Source organism: Cyprinodon tularosa, unplaced genomic scaffold (assembly GCF_016077235.1).
Source record: "Cyprinodon tularosa strain WSP-4 unplaced genomic scaffold, ASM1607723v1 ctg46, whole genome shotgun sequence".
In the NCBI taxonomy this organism is placed as follows: Eukaryota; Metazoa; Chordata; class Actinopteri; order Cyprinodontiformes; family Cyprinodontidae; genus Cyprinodon; species Cyprinodon tularosa.
In genome coordinates, this window is record NW_024039185.1 from 69,027 (window position 1) to 90,186 (window position 21,160).

Consider the following 21,160-nt stretch of genomic DNA (forward strand, 5'->3'; position numbering starts at 1 on the left):
TCCGGTGTCACAGGTGTGACTCTGTTGGTATAATTACACGAACTGCGCATGCCCGAAGGGAACGTTCAGTGCTTTCAGCACCGCCCTCTGGCGGTCAGTAGGGATGAAATAGAACTTCAGAGCAAGGCATAGAAATCAATAAGTGAACACCATGGTTAATAAAATAAAAAGACGATGAAACTGGACAGTTTGATTTAACCTTAGTTATTTTTGCATCCAACGTAAACACTGTAAGCTGTGATTTTTTTTAATCTTACGCTGCCTTCGTTTCATTTAATGAAATTTGTGGCAGAAATCTGAACGATTATTGTGAACCTCCCCTTTATTCAAGCTGTGATACTTTTCTAGGATTCTAATATACTACTTTAGATTGGTTAAAGGCTTAATGCTCAATTCCGATTTTTTGTTAAATCCCATTCTTTTGTGTGGCTGTTCAAATTTCCAAATATATGCGACCTGTATGTGATCTCCTGTATGAACTAAATTCATACTATTTAAGGGTCCCGCATGCGCAGTACAGGAGACAATGAAGTCACAAGCAAGCATGCTCTGTGTTTACTGAAGTAAACGTGGATGGTAGTGCAGGAGAGCACCTTGCAATATTCCATTTCATTTCAGCCACTCCATTAACACAATCTTTCAAGATGGTTGAAAATAAAAGCTTCTCCCTGCATTTTCGTCCAACATGGGGGTGGTTTTTCTTGCTGCTTCTGGGTAGCAAGATGCAGAATAGTGACCTTTGGTGCATTAATGGCGTAGAGGTCGGATAAATGCGACCTAGCCGTTCAGACACAGGTACCATTTGAAAAGATCAGATGTGTATCAGATTCAGGACCACACAGCCAAGTGGCCTGGGTCACATTGAAAAAAAAAATCTGATACATGTTGTTCAGACTGTCATGAAAAGATCAGATCACTTCAGGCTGCTGTGTGAACGTAGCAATACAGGTGCTGGTCATAAAATTAGAATATCATGAAAAAGTAGATTGATTTCAGTAATTCCATTTAAAAAGTGAAACTTGTATATTATATTCATACATTACATACAAACTCATATATTTCAGATGTTTATTTTGTTTAATTTTGATGATTACAAATGACAACAAATGAAAATCTCAAATTCATCATATCAGAAAATTAGAATATTACTGAAGACCAATAAAAACAAAGGATTTATAGAAATGTTGGCCAACTGAAAAGTATGAACATGAAAAGTATGAGCATGTACAGCACTCAGTATTTAGTTGGGCCTCCTTTGGCCTGTATTACTGCAGCAATGCGGCGTGGCATGGAGTCGATCAGTCTGTGGCACTGCTCAGGTGTTATGATAGCCCAGGTTGCTCTAATCGTGGCTTTTAGCTCTTCTGAATTGTTGGGTCTGGTGTATTGCATCTTCTTCGTCACAATACCCCATAGATTTTCTATGGGGTTAAGGTCAGGAGAGTTTGCTGGCCAATTAAGAACAGGGATACCATGGTCCTTCAACCAGGTACTGGTAGCTTTGGCACTGTGTGCAGGTGCCAAGTCCTGTTGGAAAATGAAATCTGCATCTCCAAAAAGTTGGTCAGCTGCAGGAAGCATGAAGTGCTCTAAAACTTCCTGGTATGTGGCTGCGTTGACCCTGGACCTCAGAAAACACAATGGACCAACACCAGCAGATGACATGGCACCCCAAACCATCACTGACTGTGGAAACTTTACACTGGACTTCAAGCAACGTGGATGAAGTGCCTCTCTTCTTTTCCTCCAGACTCTGGGACCTTGATTTCCAAAGGAAATGCAAAATTTACTTTCATCAGAGAACATGACTTTGGACCACTCACCAGCAGTCCAGTCCTGTTTCTCTTTAGCCCAGGCAAGACGCTTCTGACGCTGTCTGTGGTTCAAGAGTGGCTTGACACAAGGAATGCGACAGCAGAAACCCATGTCTTTCATACGTCTGTGTGTGGTGGTTCTTGAAGCACTCACTCCAGCTGCAGTCCACTCTTTGTGAATCTCCCCCACATTTTTGAATGGGTTTTGTTTCACAATCCTCTCCAGGGTGCGGTTATCTCTCTTGCTTGTACACTTTTTTCGACCACATCTTTTCCTTCCCTTCGCCTCTCTATTAATGTGCTTGGACACTGAGCTCTGTGAACAGCCAGCCTCTTTAGCGATGACCTTTTGTGTCTTGCCCTCCTTGTGCAAGGTGTCGATGGTCGTCTTTTGGACAACTGTCAAGTCAGCAGTCTTCCCCATGATTGTGTAGCCTATAGAACTAGACTGAAAGACCATTTAAAGGCTTTTGCAGGTGGTTTGAGTTAATTAGCTGATTAGAGTGTGGCACCAGGGGCCATCAATTTTGAACCTTTTCACAATATTCTAATTTTCTGATATGATGAATTTGAGATTTTCATTTGTTGTCATTTGTAATCATCAAAATTAAACAAAATAAACATCTGAAATATATGAGTTTGTATGTAATGTATGAATATAATATACAAGTTTCACTTTTTAAATGGAATTACTGAAATCAATCTACTTTTTCATGATATTCTAATTTTATGACCAGCACCTGTAGATGCAAAAGGGTTGTGAAAACGACACCAGAGAAGACAGAAACTAAAATCCAAAATAAATGTGTTTTCTTCCATTTTTTTTTCTTACCTGAGTTGTGTGCATTGTTAAGGATGTCTGAGGCACTGTAGGGCCAGGCACCAGGTGAAGGCAGCAAGGTGTTCAGGGGAGGGGTGGAATCTGCATAAAAGATGCAACCAGTTACTATAACGTGACTGCAAACTGAACAATGAATTAGTTTGTAAATTAAATGCATGTAAAATTGAAATAAAAACCAAAGGAATCATAACATAAACATCTTGAATGTGTGCTACCATTCAAAGCTATACCGGTATTGTCTTGTAACAACTGGTGCTCGCTGTCGTTGAGACCGGGGGAAACTGCATTTCCCATCATGCTCCCAGGCGTCATGTATGGATCAGACTCTGGATCAACACGATCGATTCCTTTCCATGGCACCCCAGGCTGGAACTCTACAGCAGGAACAATCATGTACGCCGTTTGAGATGCAAACGGTGCAACCAGGCAGGCAGGAAGTCCATTTATGGTCGTAAAGGAAGCCTTTCGGTTTCTATCCTATTTAAACCTTGTGGAATCACTCACCAGGAGGCCAGCTTGGTGTGTTGGTAGTCTTGGCACCCATCTTGTTGCCAGGGGTGCGATGCCAGTTGTCACTCGGTCCATCACCACCCACTATGTCAAACTGGGAGTAAGGTGAGCTTCCTGGCATCTTTATCGGGGTGACAGGACCTGACAGGCAGAAGATACATGCGTCATCATTTAATACCAGATGGTTCACAAACCACATTGGAAATGCATATTATGTGTAACATTTCAACATGTTACAAACAATCTAAGATATTCTGGAAGAAAAATTAAGTACTTTTTTAAAAAAAAATAAAAATCTGAAAAGTGTGGTGCACATTTCTAATCAGCCCCTTCGTATATACTGCAGTTACAGCTCTGAGTCTTTCCATCCACTCCAATAAATAGTCGTAAATCAAGGTAAGGTGAGTTTGTTGCAGCAACAGCAATTAAAGGTGCTTTCAGTGCTGAAAACAGCATTGCAGTAATAAAGGGAACATTAAACAAATGGCTTTAACCCTAAATTTGACCCTCTTGGACATTTCAAAGTGTTCCTACTGTGAATAATGCATGCTGAATGTAAACAAACATGATTGGATCAATATGTTGATTTATTACCTAATATTTGACATGTTCATATTCATTTGAATCAGACATTACCTTTGGAAATGATTCAAATGAATCTGGTTTTAACCAAATAAATGGTAAAATTCCTTATTTGTCTTTTTGACTGAATACTGGCTGCAATGTGCTTGCAAGTTTTGACAAAAGTGATTTTACGATTCAGCCAGTTGTAGTTTTTCTACATAAATAATGGGTGATCGGTATAGGCAGCAGAAATCCTGAACGGAGCATCTATGACTGAATACAAACAGCAATAAAAGCCACATGACTGTTACCATTTTTGTGATACAAGTTGTCGGGTGAGGAAGTATCAGGGGAGCAGTTTCCCTCCATCATCCATTTAAAACGGGACTGCTGAGCCCCTAGGTCCTTCATGCCTCCAGGCCCCCCCATCATGGAGGCTCCATGTTCCAGACCCGGAAGGTTCACAGCAGAACCAAATCCTGTGAACATAAAGACAGAGAACAGGTAAAAAATAACAAAATAATATCCATAAATGGAAATATTCAAAAAAGATGGGAGCTGCAAACCACTAAAAACAAAACTTTCACAGGTTCTGACAAAAAAATGCTTGTTAACAGCTAGTGGTGAATTTTAATGTTTCTTTAGGGATATAGTCACAAATAAAAAAATTTAAGCTTTTTGTCTTCATTAATTGGTACTTTTGATAAAAATAACTCATTGAAATATTTATTATATTATCTACTTTAATCAGTAGATTTAAGAAACACCATTAACATTTTGCAGAGCTAATAAAAATATGAACAGCAGTTCAGACTGTTGTAAACAAATAATGTCTCAGTCAACTACCTGCTTCATTAAACAGAGACTGACCAGAGTACGGTCCAAACGCTTTCTGCTGCAGCTCGGCCACTGATCCGCCCAGGCCTGGGTGAGGCAACGTTTCACTTCCAGGAAGCTTTGGACCCATTCCGCTGTGGTGGGAGGGGGAGAGCTTAGGGCCGCTGCCTAAGCCTCCGATCTGCTGGTGCTGCCTCTGCTGCTGGAGGACCGCCATTATCCTGGCCAGCTGAGGTGATGAAGAAAGAAAACAGAAGAAAGTCTTTAGGGTTTACCTCCACCAGCAGACAGGATGGAATTATACCTTTTTCTAATCCTTTACAAAGTAGCAGAAGTGCACTCCAATTGGCTGGAGATCGAACAACTCTACAATTCTATCAGCTTGATGTAACAAATGTGAAAAGGAGCAAGGGGTGTGAATACTTTTGCAAGCTTAAAAAAAGAGGCTAGCAACAAAGTATGAAGTAAGGGCTGCTCTACATTGGTAACAGACCAGCTGATCCCCCACAGCTCTGTGATCCTCCCTAACCTTGATGAGCACAAACATCATAGAACACGGCCGGCCCAAATGACGGCCAGAGACGCTTGATGAGGGGTTCAGTAATGCGACCATCATGTGCAACACCTTGCAAAAGGAAATGGTGCATAGTAGTACCTGTTGAGGGTCATTCTGCTGCCGCACATTTGGTGTGAACTTCCTCTGGTTTTGCAGTATCTGTTGTTGCTGTGGTGGCTGTTGCTGCTGCTGCTGCAGTAAAAGCTGACAAGCCTAAGAGGAAAAATACAAAAAACACACACAGATGGAAGCTCATAAAATAAATGTTTGACTTAATTTTTATTAAATCTAGGCAGAAGGTGGGGAAAGGCATTTCTTTTCCTTTGTTATTTCTAAAAATGCAAAATAAAAACCCAACTTTGTACTTTAGAAAATCAAAACTTAACTACTTCTGTTAGACTTTAGACATTTGGTTCTCATCTCAATCTTTCTGTCAATTAAAGGGTCGGCTGCTGATTAAACTTATGTTTCCACTATAAAAAAAAAAAAAGAAGGTGAGTCTGCAGCAGTTTTCAGGTGTGTAGCGCTGCTTCTCACCAGCTGCAACTGGATCTGAGGTGGGTAGATGCTGCTGAGCATGGCGAGATGCTGAGGGGATAGCTGTGGAGCAAAAACTCCTCCCCCAACTCCAGCTACCCCTCCCATGCCACCAACACCTCCCACACTGCCACTGGGAGGGGGCATCGGCTTCAGCATGGACCCTGGCACCTAGAGACAAGCAGGAAGACAATCTGTTACCACAAACACAAGCTTTAACCAATGACTTCAACTGTTAGAAGGCATCCAGTTTGATAGATGAATGTTGTAGCTTTTATTTTCTATTTAGACATTGTGGTTGAAAAAAAAAAAAAAAGAAAAAAAAGGTCAAAGCGTGTGAAATGACTCTTGAAAATCTAATTTTGTGTTTGTCTGCCTTTAAATGTTCAGACTGATTTAAGCAGAGCACATTTCTCCACTGTAGGCGAAAGTTTTACACTAAATTTTAAAAGTGTGTTCACACGGAATGCAAAAGCTGCAAACATTTTGCCAGTTTCTCTTTTCACACAGCAGGTGAAAGGTTCAAACATCATGGCGTCTGCTGGTTGTTGGTTTCACCTCATCATGGAGGATATGGATTTAAAAAGTGATTTGCAGTATTTATTACTTTAGAAATAAAGCTGTCAGCATTCCAAGGTTCACCGGATTCCCAGAGATGGAACCATAGACCAGGTCTGGATGAAGCTCTCTTTCAGTGGTACTTCTGTCTATCAGTGATCCAGTACGGGACCCTGCTGTCCCACATTGGGGGACAAATCACTCAGACAACAGCCTTGTCACCTCCCGACTAGATTACTGCAACTCCCTCCTCTTTGGACTTCCTCAGAAATCACTCCACAAACTACAACTGGTCCAGAACTCAGCTGCTCGAATCATAACAAGAACTCCCTCTATCCACCACATCACTCCGGTCCTCCGACAGCTCCACTGGCTCCCCATACAGTTCCGCATTCAATATAAAATTATCATGATGACTTTCAAGGCACTTCACCATCTTGCCCCCCCATATCTGTCAGACCTCCTGCATGTTCCCACCCCCTCCCGTGCTCTTAGATCCTCATCTGCTTTGCACCTGCCTGTCCCCTCCGCCCGTCTCACCACCATGGGGAGCAGAGCATTCAGCCGCTCTGCCCCCCGCCTCTGGAACTCTCTACCACCCCAACTTCGAAATACGGACTCAATTCTCCATTTTAAAATACAACTCAAAACCCATCTGTTCAAGATTGCTTATTCTCTTTAAAAATATAAATTTCACTGTCACAGCCTCTGTATTTTTAAATGTTTTTATAATTATAATTTTTATTTTTTCTGACACTTTTTGTTTTGTACGGTGACCTTGAGTGTCCAGAAAGGCGCCTTTTTAAATAAAATGTATTATTATTATTATTAACAGAGGGTTGCTTGGTGAGACTGCATTCTGGAGCTCAGACATAAGCAGCAGAAAAGCAGTGTGAGTACACTGGCAGAGAAAAAAACAGAATCAAAACCGGCTGTCAGCTGTGTCACCCTCTGGAACTAAGGAACGACAAGGGGAGCTTGGAGGATCCCTCTAGGGAATCAGGCCTCTAGAGCTGGGAGAGAAGGCAGAGAGAAGAAAGCCAATGGGGAAAAAACATCAGCGAGGAGAGGCTACACCTGGCTAGGGCTAGCTATTTTAGCTAACTGCGGAGGAACAGAGGAGCTCAGTGGCAGATTGGACAAGGGTGGGACAGTGATTATAGCTGCCCGGGAATAGGACAGCGGAAACTGAATGAGAATCACGGAGCAGTGGAGCATGAAGCAGAACATGCTCTGATCTAATGAACAACGTAAATCCAAAGTGCAGAAAAAACGAGCGATAACATCAAGCCCCTATGGTTTGATGGGTAAACAATGACAGCTCTCGCTCATTGGACTGTTGAAAAGAGCCAACAGAAAAAAAAGATGAGGTTAAACGCGGCCTACCTGAGGTGACAGGAACTGATGAGGCACTTGTGCTCGCATCCCTGGGGACTGGTTCATTGGGGGGACACTTGGTTGATGCCTTGACTGGGACATTCCTCCAGCATTGCCAAAGATACTGTGACTGCCCTGCAATCAGAAGAAATGTCAGAAAACCTACATTTCCACAGAAAATGGAATGGAACATCAATGGATGAAAGACTTTAATGAATACATTTAACATACAATACATAATACAAGTCAAAGGTAAAAAAGACAACAGGATAGAAACAAGAGGAGTGGGAATCTTACTTGTCTAAAGGGGACAGAGTGGTTGAAGAGGGTATGGGGCTTGTAGGCAGTGGGTGGTGAGTACAGAGAGTAAGGAGCCTCCTCCCCAAGGCACCCATCCTGACTGATCAAATGCAAGGTCTGTCACAGTGACAGCCATAGGAAGCCCAATTTGGGAAGCAGTGACGGGTGTAAAGGAAGGTGGAGAAAAGGGGGAGGCAGAAAAAAAGTAGGAAGAAGAGAGCAGAAATCGCAAGAGGGGACATTATCTAGACAAAGACAACAGACAGAAACTAGATTAGATCTGAAACATTACCTTGTCATAATAAGAGCCTGCATCCAATTGTGCTGGGTCTTTGGACCCAGGAGGGCGATAAATCCCTCCTCCACTCGGACCCCCTCCTCTTCCTCCTTTTCTCATGTCTCCGTTGAAATCATTCAGTCCTATGCCTCGTTTCTCAGCCTCCATTTTCTTCTCCTGAATAGAACCTGAAGGCAGGTCAATGTTTGGGCCACTGGAATCATCGTTCTGTCCAACAGAGGAGGAGGAGGAGAATAAATCGGATTATAATCACACACAAAACCAGTACACTGCCACAAAAAAAAAACAATAATACATGTCATACTACCACATATTTTACTTTAAAAACAGATACATTTTTAACTCAGTGGAATTTTAACAAAAAATAAAACAAAACAGAAAAGTGTTGCATGAAAAACCATGGAAAACTCAGGGAGAAAATGGTGAATTAAAAGCAGGGTTAAGCCTGGTTTATGCACAGAAACCAGGTCGTCTGCGTCAAAGTTAACGCAGATATCACTATCCCAGACCCCGTACAGGATGCTAGTTTGTAGCTCAGTGCGAGGGTCTGTTGGTTTGCGCCCAAAGCCAAAACACGCAGCGCCACAGCCAGTCTTTCGGGAACACTCATAGGTGAAATGTGTGTGGTCTGGCTCTGGATGAGGGGTTGTAGAAAGCGAACAAGCTCAGCAAACCGACACATGGACACGCACAATCCTAGCTAGTTTGTGATTGTCCATCTTGCGTTGTGGCATGGCATAACATAGCGGAGACCACGCTTCAAAATTGGGCACAAATCAAAAATATCTGCTTCACACCTGCAACAAGCTAACTGCGTCACACTCCTGCGGGAGTATACACAGCACTTTAGGTTCTCTAAAAATCTCCCAGAGCTCTGTTTCATCCATCATCTCAACATAGAGAGAATAAACCAACTGCAGACCCACAAGGACCAACAGGCTGGGCATGGAGAGCGATAATCACAGAAAGAACATGAGATAGATCCTGAGCCATCTCTATAGTTATGCTACTATAGGCTTAGACTTCTGGAGGACATATAGGGACCTCTATTTCATCATTCTATCTCTATTCTTCCATTCTGCAGAATCTGTTAGTTCAATCTCTAACGTCATGTTCTCTCTGCTTTTTCTCATAGTAGCTTCATCTGGTCTGTTCCTGTTTGACTGTGACACGATCCTGGAGAGAAATATCAGCTGTGCTGCGACCATCAACACCTTTCTTTATAGATGTTCGAGATCAGCATCTTTTTCCAGTGTAGTCCTGTTTCTCTGACTGTGACTGCCGGGATGTGCTCTCTTCATCCTCTGACATGGGAGTTGGCTCAGAGCTCATCTGCCTGGCTGTGTGTTTCCTGGACGGGGCCGCCTTTAATAGCTGCTTTTTGTATCTCTGCTCCTGCCTCCTTAACCCCCAGTCAACCTCAGCAGATGGCCGCTCACACTGAGCCTGGTTCTGCTGGAGGTCACTTCTTGTTAAGAGGGAGTTTTTCCTCTCCACTGTCACTACAAGCACGCTAAGTGTGAGGGATTGCATTCGAGTCAATAAGTCGATGCAATCAACTGGTTTTCCTTAGATAGAAAACTTTGAATCAATTTGATTGTATGATCTGGTGAACTGTAAAGTGCCTGAGATGACGTGTTGTGAATTAGCTCTATATAAATAAACTGAACTGAACTAAACATGCACCCAGTGATACTATGGATCGTTTAGGTCAAAGCTGTTTCAGGATCTGGAATGGTCTAGTTAACGCAGGCTTAAATTTTCATAACTGAATCTGGTAGAAAAATAAACCACAGCTGATAGGTGGTTTACAGCAGTGATTGAGACTGGGGATAAGCATACTTTAAAGAGTTTTCACTTAAAAATCGAATTTATTCCCTTTAATTTCAGTTATGTATGTCTTTGTAAAACGTCACACGAAGCCCTGACGAAGTTCATTAGAACTTAGGGTGATGAAGGTGAACTGTTGCTCTGTGCTGTATCTGCATTAAAATTTAGCCTTACCAGAATTCCCATATTGGAGAACTGCCTGTTGATGGGGCTCATCCACGAATCCCCTCCAGCCTTTAGAGGACCCTGATAAGAAAACAGAGTGGAAACACCAAGAGTTACATAATATACAGGTAAAGACTGCCAATAACCAGTTTACCAAACCACTTGTCAGAAATGAAGTGATACATTCCCTATGATATAAGGACTTGTATCTTTCTTCTGGAACACCTAAACTTTGAATTTAAAAAAATACACCCCCCCCCCCCAGCAGTTACACACCTTGCTGCTGGTCTTTTTCACTGGGTTACTTTGAGCCCAGCCTCCATTGCTTCCTTGTCCCCAAGATGAGCCACTTCCTTGGGAACCTGTGCTGTTCCACATACTGCTGCCTTCTTCTTCATCCTCCCAGCTAGAGTGGCGTGAAGCTGCCATCGAACTCTCCTTGTCCCCCCAGCCATCTTGCATAGACTTTGAAGCTTTAGCATAGGATCAAAAATCCAAGTTATAACAAATTCTAGCTTAAATTCAGCATAATAAATAGAAAGCCTACTGGTGGGCTCCTTTAACTGCTATTCAGCTGTTTTCAAATGTTTCTTAAAGATGTGTGACTTTCTAACCAGATCTGATTGAGTTTGAAGCGTTTCCCCAGGATCCCGTCTTCCCTCCGGTATCATCAGGATCGCCCCAGCCAGTGGGAGCTTCATTGGGTTTCCCCCAGGCTGCTGTACCGTTGTCTACTGAAGGACTAGCAGGAGAAGTGCTACTCCAGCCTGAAGGTTCTGCAGAAAAATACCAATGTTAACATGCCTAATCCTGGCTTTATGCTTAGCAGAAATAGATTCAAAAGACAATCTACTTTGGGACACACAGGACATTAATAAAAGAAAAAGTAAATTATAAGAAAGCAAGATGTTCAGCACCTAACAGGAAGGTTGAAGTAATTAAAGCAATGAGGATTTGTTTTGCCTTTATCCACCTCTGTCATAAAAGATGCTGGATGTGGAAACAGTGGCATTTGGGAGATATCAAAGTTATAGACTAAACTCTGATTAGAAAACAGCCTTAAAATGTGATGTTAACACACTAGTATATTAGAAATGGATCAATAGTTTGTAGATACAGATACATATATAGCAACTACGATATAATAACTCATAACTGGAAGGATAAGCATAATTTATTTTTAGCCGTTTAACAAAAACAATAACCAACATAAAAGCAAATTAACAGTTGGGTGGATACCTGTGAGCGCTGCAGCCTGCCGGCTGGGCTGCTGCTGAACAGGAGCTCCCTGCTGCTGCTGCTGCTGCTGAGCCTGACTCTGTCCATGTGGCTGCTGGCTAGCAGAGCCGCTGTTTTTATCCCACAGGTTCACCGGCTTATAGTTGTAATGGGTTGGGTCTCCCCATGCTGATGTTCCATCATCTATCTCGCTCTTCCTGCTTATAGACTGCGGGGAGGGTTCTTCCCAGCCGCTTGGTTCAGGTCCGCCGCCACCTCCGGGGGCGCAAGGAAGAGGTCCCGAGGTCCAGCCTGAGCTTTGGTTCTGTGTCTGAGCTTGAGAGGCGAGCTTCCTCCCCCCGCCCCCTTGCATAACCCCTTGGTCCAATGCTTGCTGCAGCTGTGGATTCTGATTGCGGGGCTGTGATTGTTGCTGTTGCAGTTGTGCCTGTGGGCCTGAGACGGAGCCCGACTGGCTGTTTGGCATCTGGTGCATTTTGTTTCCTCCACTCCAACCCTGATGGGGTTTAGGCCCTATGCCTCCAACCCCATCCATCCCTCCCCCTCCGCCACCCCCTCCCCCTGTGCCCCAGGTCCTCCGGGGTGCACTGCTGTCCCAGTTCCCCCAGCCACCTCCACCTGAATCTCCCCCTGAGTGCCCTCCGTTTCTCCTCTCATCGCCCCAACCTCCTCCACTGCTGGATTTTGATTCTTGCTCCAACCAGTTTTTTCCTGCCCCAACCTTCGATTTTGATCCCCACCCACTTCCCTCATCACTCCCGCCCATGTCTTTCCAACTCCCTGCTCCTTTTTCATGGTGACCATCTCCCCATCCTCCACCCGATGAGTCACCTTTCTGCCCAACGTCCCCCCATCCTCCGCCCTTTTCTGCTTGACTGTTACTTCTCCATTCTTCGTTCCCCCATTCCTTGGAATCAAGATTATCCCCGGCACCATTTCCTCCACCAACCCAACCCGTAGCTTTGGCCTGGGTTCCCGGCATTATCCCAGACGCCAGACCAGGTGCAGATGAGGTCACTGGCCCAGATTGTGAGACGCCAAGATGCCTCATGTTGGAGGATGTAGGTGGGGGGGCTCTCCCAGACAAAGATGCTCCACTACTGCTGGTGTTGCTGCTGCTGCTCTCCCAACTCTCTCCAGATGACCCAGTGGGAGGAATCAAGGAGGGACTAACACCTGGACCCTTTGAATCAGTGCTTAGGGTCCTGGGTCCACTAGAATATTGGGTAGGACCACCAAGAGCAGCCGGGTGTTTCGATGAAGCTGAAGGCGGTACAGCCTTGTTGGGTCCTTCTTGTTCCTCAACATCCCAGGATGTGTTTTGCCGGATCTGTGTCTGGCCCCAGCCCGAGTTGGACAGGACCCGAGGATCCAGATCAGACCGACTTAGCAAGTTCTGTAAGGCAGCTTCAGCGTTTGGTGCCTGTCGGCGAATACGATTACTGTTAGTCATGCTTCCGCTTCTGGAATTCCCACCGCTAGATGAAGATCCCCCTCTTCCTCTGGCTCCGTCGCCCCATTCCCCCACTTCGCCTTCTCCTTTCTGATTGTCCCAGGCTCTGTTGGCAGCAGCGGCTGTTAATGATGAAGAAGCAGTAGGGGGGTTGCCCACAGTGCTTCCACCACTGCTGCTGCTGTTACTACTGCAGTTTCCCATTTCATCAGGTGCTGGATTGGATCCACCAATGCCAGCAGAGCTGCCTCCCCAACCACTACCAGAAGCCCCTCGATCCGCTCCGACTACTGATAACCCCCACCCTCCCTGAGTTGCCCCGGAGGTTTGACCACAATTACCCCCATTTTCAGCACTGCCACAAGTAGAACTAGGGTACCCCCAACCCGATGTCCCTTTATCCCCTTCTGCTGCTCCTAACTTCCCACTCTCCCCACCTTCCCATCCGTCAGTTCTTGAGACACCCGTTTTGGAGTAAGCTGCAGAGTAAGAAGGTTGGCCTCTCCAGGAGGTGGCAACGTTAGGGTCTCCCACACCAACCCTGCCTCCTCCAACACCATGGTCCATTCCTCCCCCAATCCCTTCCCCCCCTGAAATTTTTGGTCCGGCTGATTCACTGTCCCACTTCCCTCCCCCAGCCTCTCTGTCTCTGGATTGCATTTGGTGAAGTTGGTGCTGATGGGCGCTTGACGGATTCACAGATATAGATGGGTGACCCCCCAGAACACCGACTGCCCCGCCTCCCAGCCCCATGGAAGCAGAGTTGTTGGCGGACCCTTCGGAGACCTGGTGATGGAAGGCAGTCAGAGCTCCTTCCCCTGAAGCAGCGGGGCTGTCCTGCTGCACCAGAGCAGGCCAGGCTGAAGGGTTGGCATTTGGACTGAAATTGGCACCTGGAATTCCACTGCTACCATCCACGGGGCCACTGGCATCATGGGACCCGTGCACAGCGGGGGCTTTGGAAAGTGAGGAGGGCTGCTGTAGCAGAGGCCCAGCTGCAGCTACTGCAGCACCTCCTCCTAGCTGACCCTGGGAGGCAGTTGTCCCCCATGCCGCACTGTTAGACAACTGCATACATTCATTGGGCAAAGAGAATGAGGAAGTGAGTGAGGGTTGGTTGCCAGAGGCACTGATGCTATTCACAGGCATTCCGCTGTTGCCGCCGTTTCCTCCGTCACTGCCAGCAATACTAGGCCACTCCTCCAAGTCGTTGCCATCGACAATGACTTTCTCCTTGCCCTGAGAGGAAGCCTGGCCGCCTGAGCTTGTCCCCCACATGGAATTTGCATAATTAGAAGTAGAAGCAGCAATTGATGAGGTGAGAGCCAATGAAGATGCAGAATCTGTAAAAAGAAGGTAAAAAAAAAAAAATCAGCAGGAGTCAAACAGAAACGCAAATACAACGCATGAAAAAAAACACCTTCCATTTTTCTGTCTATTTTCTTAAATTAAAGAAGGGTCACTACGTTTCCTTACTTATTGAATCTACACAATCTAGAACATACTCCAGTTCATAAAGGCCAGCTTCCTAAATGCCGAAATGTTGCAGACCTGCAGGAACGTCAGATTCCATGCAGCAGTTTAAAGCCTGAAACATCCAGAATATTGTCCCTGAAGGACATGACAGCACACTGCTGTTACCTGAGACAGCAGCCATATTTGGGTTTGGGCCATCCCCTCCTCCTCCCCCTCCTCCCAGCAGCATGGAGGACAGCGGCGGCTGACCCCTCTTCAGTAGCACTTTATGGTCCTGCTGGCAGCGAAACCGCGGTGGCACTTCTCTCGGCATGTAGCGCGATGGCTGCTGAGGTGCTTGGGTTCCGCCTCCACTACCTGTACTGCCGTTTCCAGCAGCGCCGAGGCCACCAGCGGTGGAGGAAGAACTGGTGTTGGAGGCGGGTTGTCCGTTGGCCACTGCCAGGCGCTTGGCATTGTTGCCGCCCTGAGACGGGGTGGCAGCGCCGCCAGGGTCTGAGGTCGCTGGAGATGGAGAGGCAGTGGCAGGGATGGGTCCAGGGCTGGGGGAGGCTGAGCTGCTTTGGGTGGCAGGAGACTGGGCAGCAGCCGGCTTGGTCACGTCTGTCACTAGAGGAAAAGCAATGCAGAAAGAATTCCGTAAAAGTAAAAAAAAAAAAAAAATCCACTGGACTTGGTTTCCAGGATTTGAAGATGTTTCTCTACCTCTCCAGGAAGCTTTCTCAATTCAAATGTCAATGACATTTGAATTAAAAAAGCTTTCACGGAATTACTATGACCTGGATGACTGAGAATCTTCATCAGCACAATGCAGAAAGAAAGATGAGAAAAACTGGAAGCACTGGTAGGGGATTATCTACGACTGGTAGAAACAAAACCCAATAAATGGAGTCAACCAGAGACGCCATCAAACAATTTCTGGAGCTGACTCTGGACCCAGTCGAGTGTTATCAATTCAACACCTGATGTTTTTATTTTTTTGTTTTTCAATTTGAATTATTTCCATTAATTTAAAACAATCAATAGTTTCACAAAAAATCAGGTTACTAATTGCATAAAAAGTAAAAATTAGAAAGGCCATTGAAAGTGATAAAAAGATTATTAAATTAGGGAAAGCCAAAATATAGGGCTAAAATAAGCCAATTAAGGGATTTATTTCAGCAAAGCTGAATTAAAATGCTCTTGTACCAATTAATTTTTTTTCTTCAAAAAACTACCAATAGTACCAATGGATTTGATAGAGTTCACTTTTAAAAGAATCAAAATGTAAACAACATTTCTAATAAGATTATAAATCTAAAAGGAAACCAAACCCAACCAAAAAATTTATGCTAGAGAAAGAAATTAATATTGCAAACTACCAACATGATCACAAAAAAAAAAACATGCGAACAAGATACACAAGTAGATAAGGTGACATGCAAGTATACGGACAGACATGCTGCTTACCTTTGTTTTTTTGCTCTGCAACCTATGATGGAAAGAAAACAAAATGTTTCCGAATTAATTTTTATACTTAAAAATACACCCAAAACATACAGAAAATAACTTGATGTCAGGAAACTACCTCAGCAATATTAAATGCTTTCTCGATACGTTCTCATATCAACTGAATAACTGGTATCAAACATTTTAAATCGATGCATAAATCCCAGTTTATTTTTTAAAGATGAATAAAAACTAATTATTACAGTCTCTGCCAGCAAGTTATATTTTAAGAGAACAATAAATAACAGGAAGAAAACGTGGTACCCATCCCTAACTACATTTGACCCTTTACTAGGTATATCCTATTTCCATAAATTTCAATGTAAACAGTTTCCAGTTTTTTTTGTCTGAGCTCTCAAACCACGTTACACCGGAGCCATGTCCAGTTGCATGTAATGATTAGTACAAGTCATTTATCCTATATAGCCCAAGGATAAAGATAAAGGATGACAGAAGGAACATGACTGTGTTTAATACTTGTCACTGATTTTGTACCCAAAAACTTAATTTATTTAACTTGATTTATTGTCCAACCCCAATTAAAAAAAAAAGTTAATTTTATTCAGTGATGTAACTTTTGAATAAATTTTTTGTATTTTAATGTACGCTGCATTCTGTAGTAACAGCGTTGGCAACCGATTGACACTCCGGCCGAACACAAAGGGCCGCAGAACGTCGGCTACATTAGCTCTGTAGGCCGTGCTGCTCAGTTAAGATTCAACGGCAAAGTTTAACAAAAAAAATGATCGCCCACATAAACGTGACCAAACGTCTCATTTTGAATTATCATGGCAGAAGCTCCTCTTATACCCCTTTAACGCTGTCGGAAAAAGTGGTTTAAACCCGGGACCAATCGGCTTTTAGTGGCAGAGGGAACTGCTCACTGAAGCATGTTTACGCGGCTCAAACAACTCAGCGAGCGGCTGGTGTTAAAAATGCATCGGCTCTCATCGGCATGCTGTGGATCACCAGAGCGGGTTGTCCCGCTAAACTAGGTGACACCATTGCGCGCAACGTACAGATGTCAACACACCAAGCCAGCCACGTCTGATCTAACAAGCTGGAACAACTCTGTTTACATTCGTTAAACATGAAGCAGCGCTGGTGAGAGGGATTTGGAAAGATAACAGAGCAAAACAATAAAGCATACTTACTATGCCCTGCATTCCTAACATGTTGCTCTTCGCTATTTATTTTTATGATTTCTGTCACACTGGTGACAGTATCAATGCTAAACCAGCGTGATGGTGTCACCAGACACGCAGGAGAGGAAGCACAGAAGCCTCCCAGCTTGCCAGCGAGGGGTTAGTCCCAGCTTTCTTTGCCAGGCAAGGGAGCAAAATACTTATTTTTAGCAGGTTGAAAAATCCCCGTAAACTCTGTACTTTCAATGGAAAAGAGGCTTTACTTCATCACCCCATCCAGGAAGTGATGACTCCAACTAAAAAGCTGAGCAAACTCCGAAGATTTGCAATGAGCACTGTGCTCGGTCTGAATACACCTTAAAGCTTCCTATGATGAACTTACCAAAAGTTAAGATTTCTGTGAATTGATTGGGACCTAAAGTCTGTATTTTAAGAGCTAGTTATGAGATTATAATTGTTTTACTAGTCATTATAATTGTTTTACTAGTCATTATAATGGCTTTTGAATATAGACTTTCAGGCTTAGATGTGTTTGTTTTCTTGATAATATAAACGTTAGACATGAAAAAAGAAACTGCAAGAGGCAATAAACCATGGACTGAAGAATAGGAGGATGCAGAGATAATCCTCTCTTTAAGTGCATTGAATTGTTTAGCTTGCACCTAAAATAAAAAAGTGTTTTATCTAAAAAACAATAACTTCCAAAATGTAAAGCCCATATCACACCTTGACGATTTAGACTAGCGTAGCGTCGTTGGATAAGCTATGGGTACGTTTTGTATAAGTAAAGAGCACGTAAGTCGTGATGTCTAGCTTATCCAAAACCTATGAGTAACTTCTCCTACAGACTTCATCCCCATCAAAGGGTGAGCCTAAAGGTTAGTGTGATGGATCCTCCCTGCGTTCACGCCCATAACCAAAAAAACCTCCTAGCAGACATGATGCTGAATCTGCTGTGATTGCAAACCTTTTTAGTTTTTGTTCATTCTTTTTTTTGGCTGGCAGTATCATTGCTTCATCGCATCGCTTTTACTGATGCCATATAATGCTGCTCAAGCATCGTTTCATGGGCATCACGCTGTTGTGCATTAAGCATAATGCTACGTTCACACTGGACGCAGCAAAAGCAGCAAAATCGCGTCTGCTGCTTCATTTTTGCTGCTTGTTCCAGTTAGTTCTGACGCGCGGCTGAAGCAGCTTTGCTGCTCTGGCTGCGCGGTGCAAAAGTGTGTCTGACGCGCGTTGGGCGGAGCTTCACTATCCTTTCTCTGCCTTGCAGCTATATTTGCTGTGATCAGTGGGAATAAAGTAGTTTTAATATGATTTTAAGTGAGAAAATACACCTTAAAAAACGTAATCAGTGCAGTCAGTTCATTCAGATTATTCTCCTGCCTTGCAATATTTTTTCTGTCGGAGCCGCTCAGACCCCCACATACCAGCGGTGCGCCGAGAAACACCTACCACGGCAGCTGGTAGGTGTTTTTCATCTAAATAATCCAAACTGCAGGCAGCAGGATAATAAAAGCCAACATATTCTGCCGGCAGATTTCAGCATTTTAAGTTAATTTTGGCGTCAATAAACTGTTTAAGAGGAGTGATCACAGCGCTCTGATCATCAGCGCTGTGTCTCTCTCCCTGCCAGCTCCCAGATCAGCTTCTCTGATTGGTTGACGCGGCGCGTCGAGCAGCAAAAATTAAATTTTTCCATCTCGAGCAGCAGCGCTTTTGCGGCGCGTCAGATGCTTAAACGCGCCCGACGCGATGCTTCAGCTGCTCAGACGCGCTGCACCTGCTGCTCAAAACGCACCGCGGGACCTTTTGCTGCGCCTTGACGCGCGTCAACCATTGACTTTGCATGTAAACTCGCTGCTTCTGTCGCGCCAGCTGCGTCCGGTGTGAACGCAGCATAAGTTAGGCTTTTGTTGGAAGTTTTGGACTCGTAATGAATATGCCCAAAATTGAAAAATGACAAAGAAAGTTCAGGGTATGGCAGCGTTTTAGGAGATTCTAGGATGTCGGGCATACGCTGTCTACATCAGCAAGGTGACAGGGCCCTAAGTTTTATTGACTTGGCAAAATAAAGTTAAGAAGTTTGTAACGGCATCTGTTGTTGGCTTTCTTGGCACTTTTTCTGAGCCTTCTATATTGTTTGTGTCAATATCAGAATCATATCGTTCAACTGAAATTGAGACATACATGATAATATAATACATTTTGGCTGTATTGTTGAGTCCTACTTTGGATATGTGGATTACTTAGGCTCTTACCAACTTCTAGTAAAACTTACCTTCTGAGAGGCTTCCCTTTTCCGTTTTTCTTCTTTTTTCCTTTTCTTGTCTTCCATGAACTGCTGCTCCTGACCAGACTCTCGTTTCTGTAAAATAATGAAAACACAGGGAGCCATTTTAAATGTTCATCAGTTAAAACAGGGGTGGTTCTATGAGGAATACAGGAGTGTTGAGCTCCCCTAACAACGCTTGCTTCTGTTAGTTGTTAGTCACAGTTAAATTACAACTTTCTTGATTTTATAATAAAACAAAAAACAAAAGACCCAATAAGGCATAAAAAAAAATAAAAGTGTCACTCATCATGGCCTTATGTGATTTAAAAAGTGCATTTAGAGGCCTATATGCATCATTTCAGTAAAGAACCAGCCAAAAGAGACGGTTCTACTAATTTGCCCCCTTATATATTATCTTTTTATTCGGGCAGGGCAATATGCTCTTGAAATCTTATGATATTGGCTGATATTATAGTGAAATTTATAAAAATTGCAAACAAAACAAATAAAACATTACTTCTATGTATCAGTTTACTGTGACTGCCTACTACAGCAATCATAGCCCCACAATGACAAATCCTGAGGAATATAAACATTTGAAATTTTGCCTCTTTGGGACAGCAGTTACATAAAGAATTATATTTTATATCGCTAAACATCTCGTAACTTAATTTAATCATATTCTTAAAATTTGGAAGAAAAAAATGAAAGAAAAAGAGGAACAATAGTATAATAAGTATAAGAAGTCTGACATTTCACCAAGTCTCTGGAGTTTTAAAATCATCATTGATTCTAATTAATGATTTAGATGATAAATGAAAAATTCTTATGACTAGAAACTGATCATGATAAATGATACAATAAATGCTCACCCCTACTCTTTAGTCTGCTTTGATATTCCATCAACAGCAAAACAATCATTCTAGTCCCTGTTCACATTAAAAAAATTATTATTAACGATTATTAATCTTGTTGCCAAGAGAAAGACGTTACTTGGATATAACAAAACCGAATATCTTCAGAACAGCTCCAAATGACACAAAACTCATATGGGTGAGTAGAACATGATGTAATAACGTAAAATCAAGGTGCCAATGTAAAAAAAGCGGTGTCCCCCTTTAATACTGGCAATAATTCACTACATTTGCTGTAAAAAACTGTAATTATAAAAGACCTTAGGAATGAATAGATTTGAGTATAACAAGTATTTTAATAGGGCTGGGTAAAAAAAAAAATTTGATTTAATCGATTTTGAATCGTTTCTTTTACATTTGTCTAAAATCGATGTCTAGGGAATGAGATTGATTAGTTTTATAGTGATGCGCGTGACGTTCACATTCAAATGAGCAGGAAAGATGCACTCAAGATTACTTCAATCCAGACAGCTGCAAACATAGCCAATCGGTTGACTGAAGACACTAACAAATGGGGGCTGACCAGCAACCACCCTGTAGTTGTTACAGACAACGCTGCAAATATGGTTTGCGCAGTGAAGATAATGCAGCTCATGCATGTCTGCTGTGTCCCCGCTGTGTCACATCTGCTTACTTGTGAGGCTTCACTTTTTCACTTTTCACAAACAAGTTTGCACTTACAAGACAGTTTTGTTCACATCTCAAGTTTAAACTGTCTGATTTACAAGTTTGCACTTTGTGTTTAATGTGACAGGACAAAAATAAAATGAGTATTTTGAAACGCAGTTGAACCATTTTCATTATTGTAAAAACAGATTGAATCGAAATGAATTGATTTAGAACTGCATTACTGCAAATCGAATTGATTCAGGACTTAGGCGAAAATACCTAGCCATATATTTGAATGAGAAAAGCCATTCGATTACTTTTAAAAAATATAGGGAGATAGACATTTTTATTTAACAGTACATTTCTTA

General features: G+C 43.2%; 1 protein-coding gene across 5 annotated transcripts in view; it reads right to left on the reverse strand.

Moving 5' to 3' along the window:
- Positions 1–21,160, reverse strand: part of tnrc6b (trinucleotide repeat containing adaptor 6B) — a 34,683-nt gene that overhangs the window by 12,186 nt on the left and 1,337 nt on the right. Inside the window, exons 2-18 of one of the 5 annotated variants that reach the window (XM_038301001.1) lie at positions 19,276–19,362; positions 15,805–15,826; positions 14,521–14,964; positions 11,427–14,222; positions 10,802–10,963; positions 10,464–10,660; positions 10,197–10,268; positions 8,187–8,399; positions 7,892–8,011; positions 7,604–7,729; positions 5,660–5,830; positions 5,222–5,335; positions 4,576–4,795; positions 4,041–4,208; positions 3,160–3,306; positions 2,871–3,029; positions 2,647–2,736 (exon numbers count right to left, since the gene is read on the reverse strand). In XM_038301001.1, the coding sequence (XP_038156929.1) occupies positions 2,647–2,736; positions 2,871–3,029; positions 3,160–3,306; positions 4,041–4,208; positions 4,576–4,795; positions 5,222–5,335; positions 5,660–5,830; positions 7,604–7,729; positions 7,892–8,011; positions 8,187–8,399; positions 10,197–10,268; positions 10,464–10,660; positions 10,802–10,963; positions 11,427–14,222; positions 14,521–14,964; positions 15,805–15,826; positions 19,276–19,332 (5,278 nt within the window). In that variant the 5' untranslated portion in view covers positions 19,333–19,362. The remainder of the gene's footprint in view (positions 1–2,646; positions 2,737–2,870; positions 3,030–3,159; positions 3,307–4,040; positions 4,209–4,575; positions 4,796–5,221; positions 5,336–5,659; positions 5,831–7,603; positions 7,730–7,891; positions 8,012–8,186; positions 8,400–10,196; positions 10,269–10,463; positions 10,661–10,801; positions 10,964–11,426; positions 14,223–14,520; positions 14,965–15,804; positions 15,827–19,275; positions 19,363–21,160) is intronic. The other 4 variants (XM_038301003.1, XM_038301002.1, XM_038301004.1 and 1 more) reach the window with 4 other exon arrangements.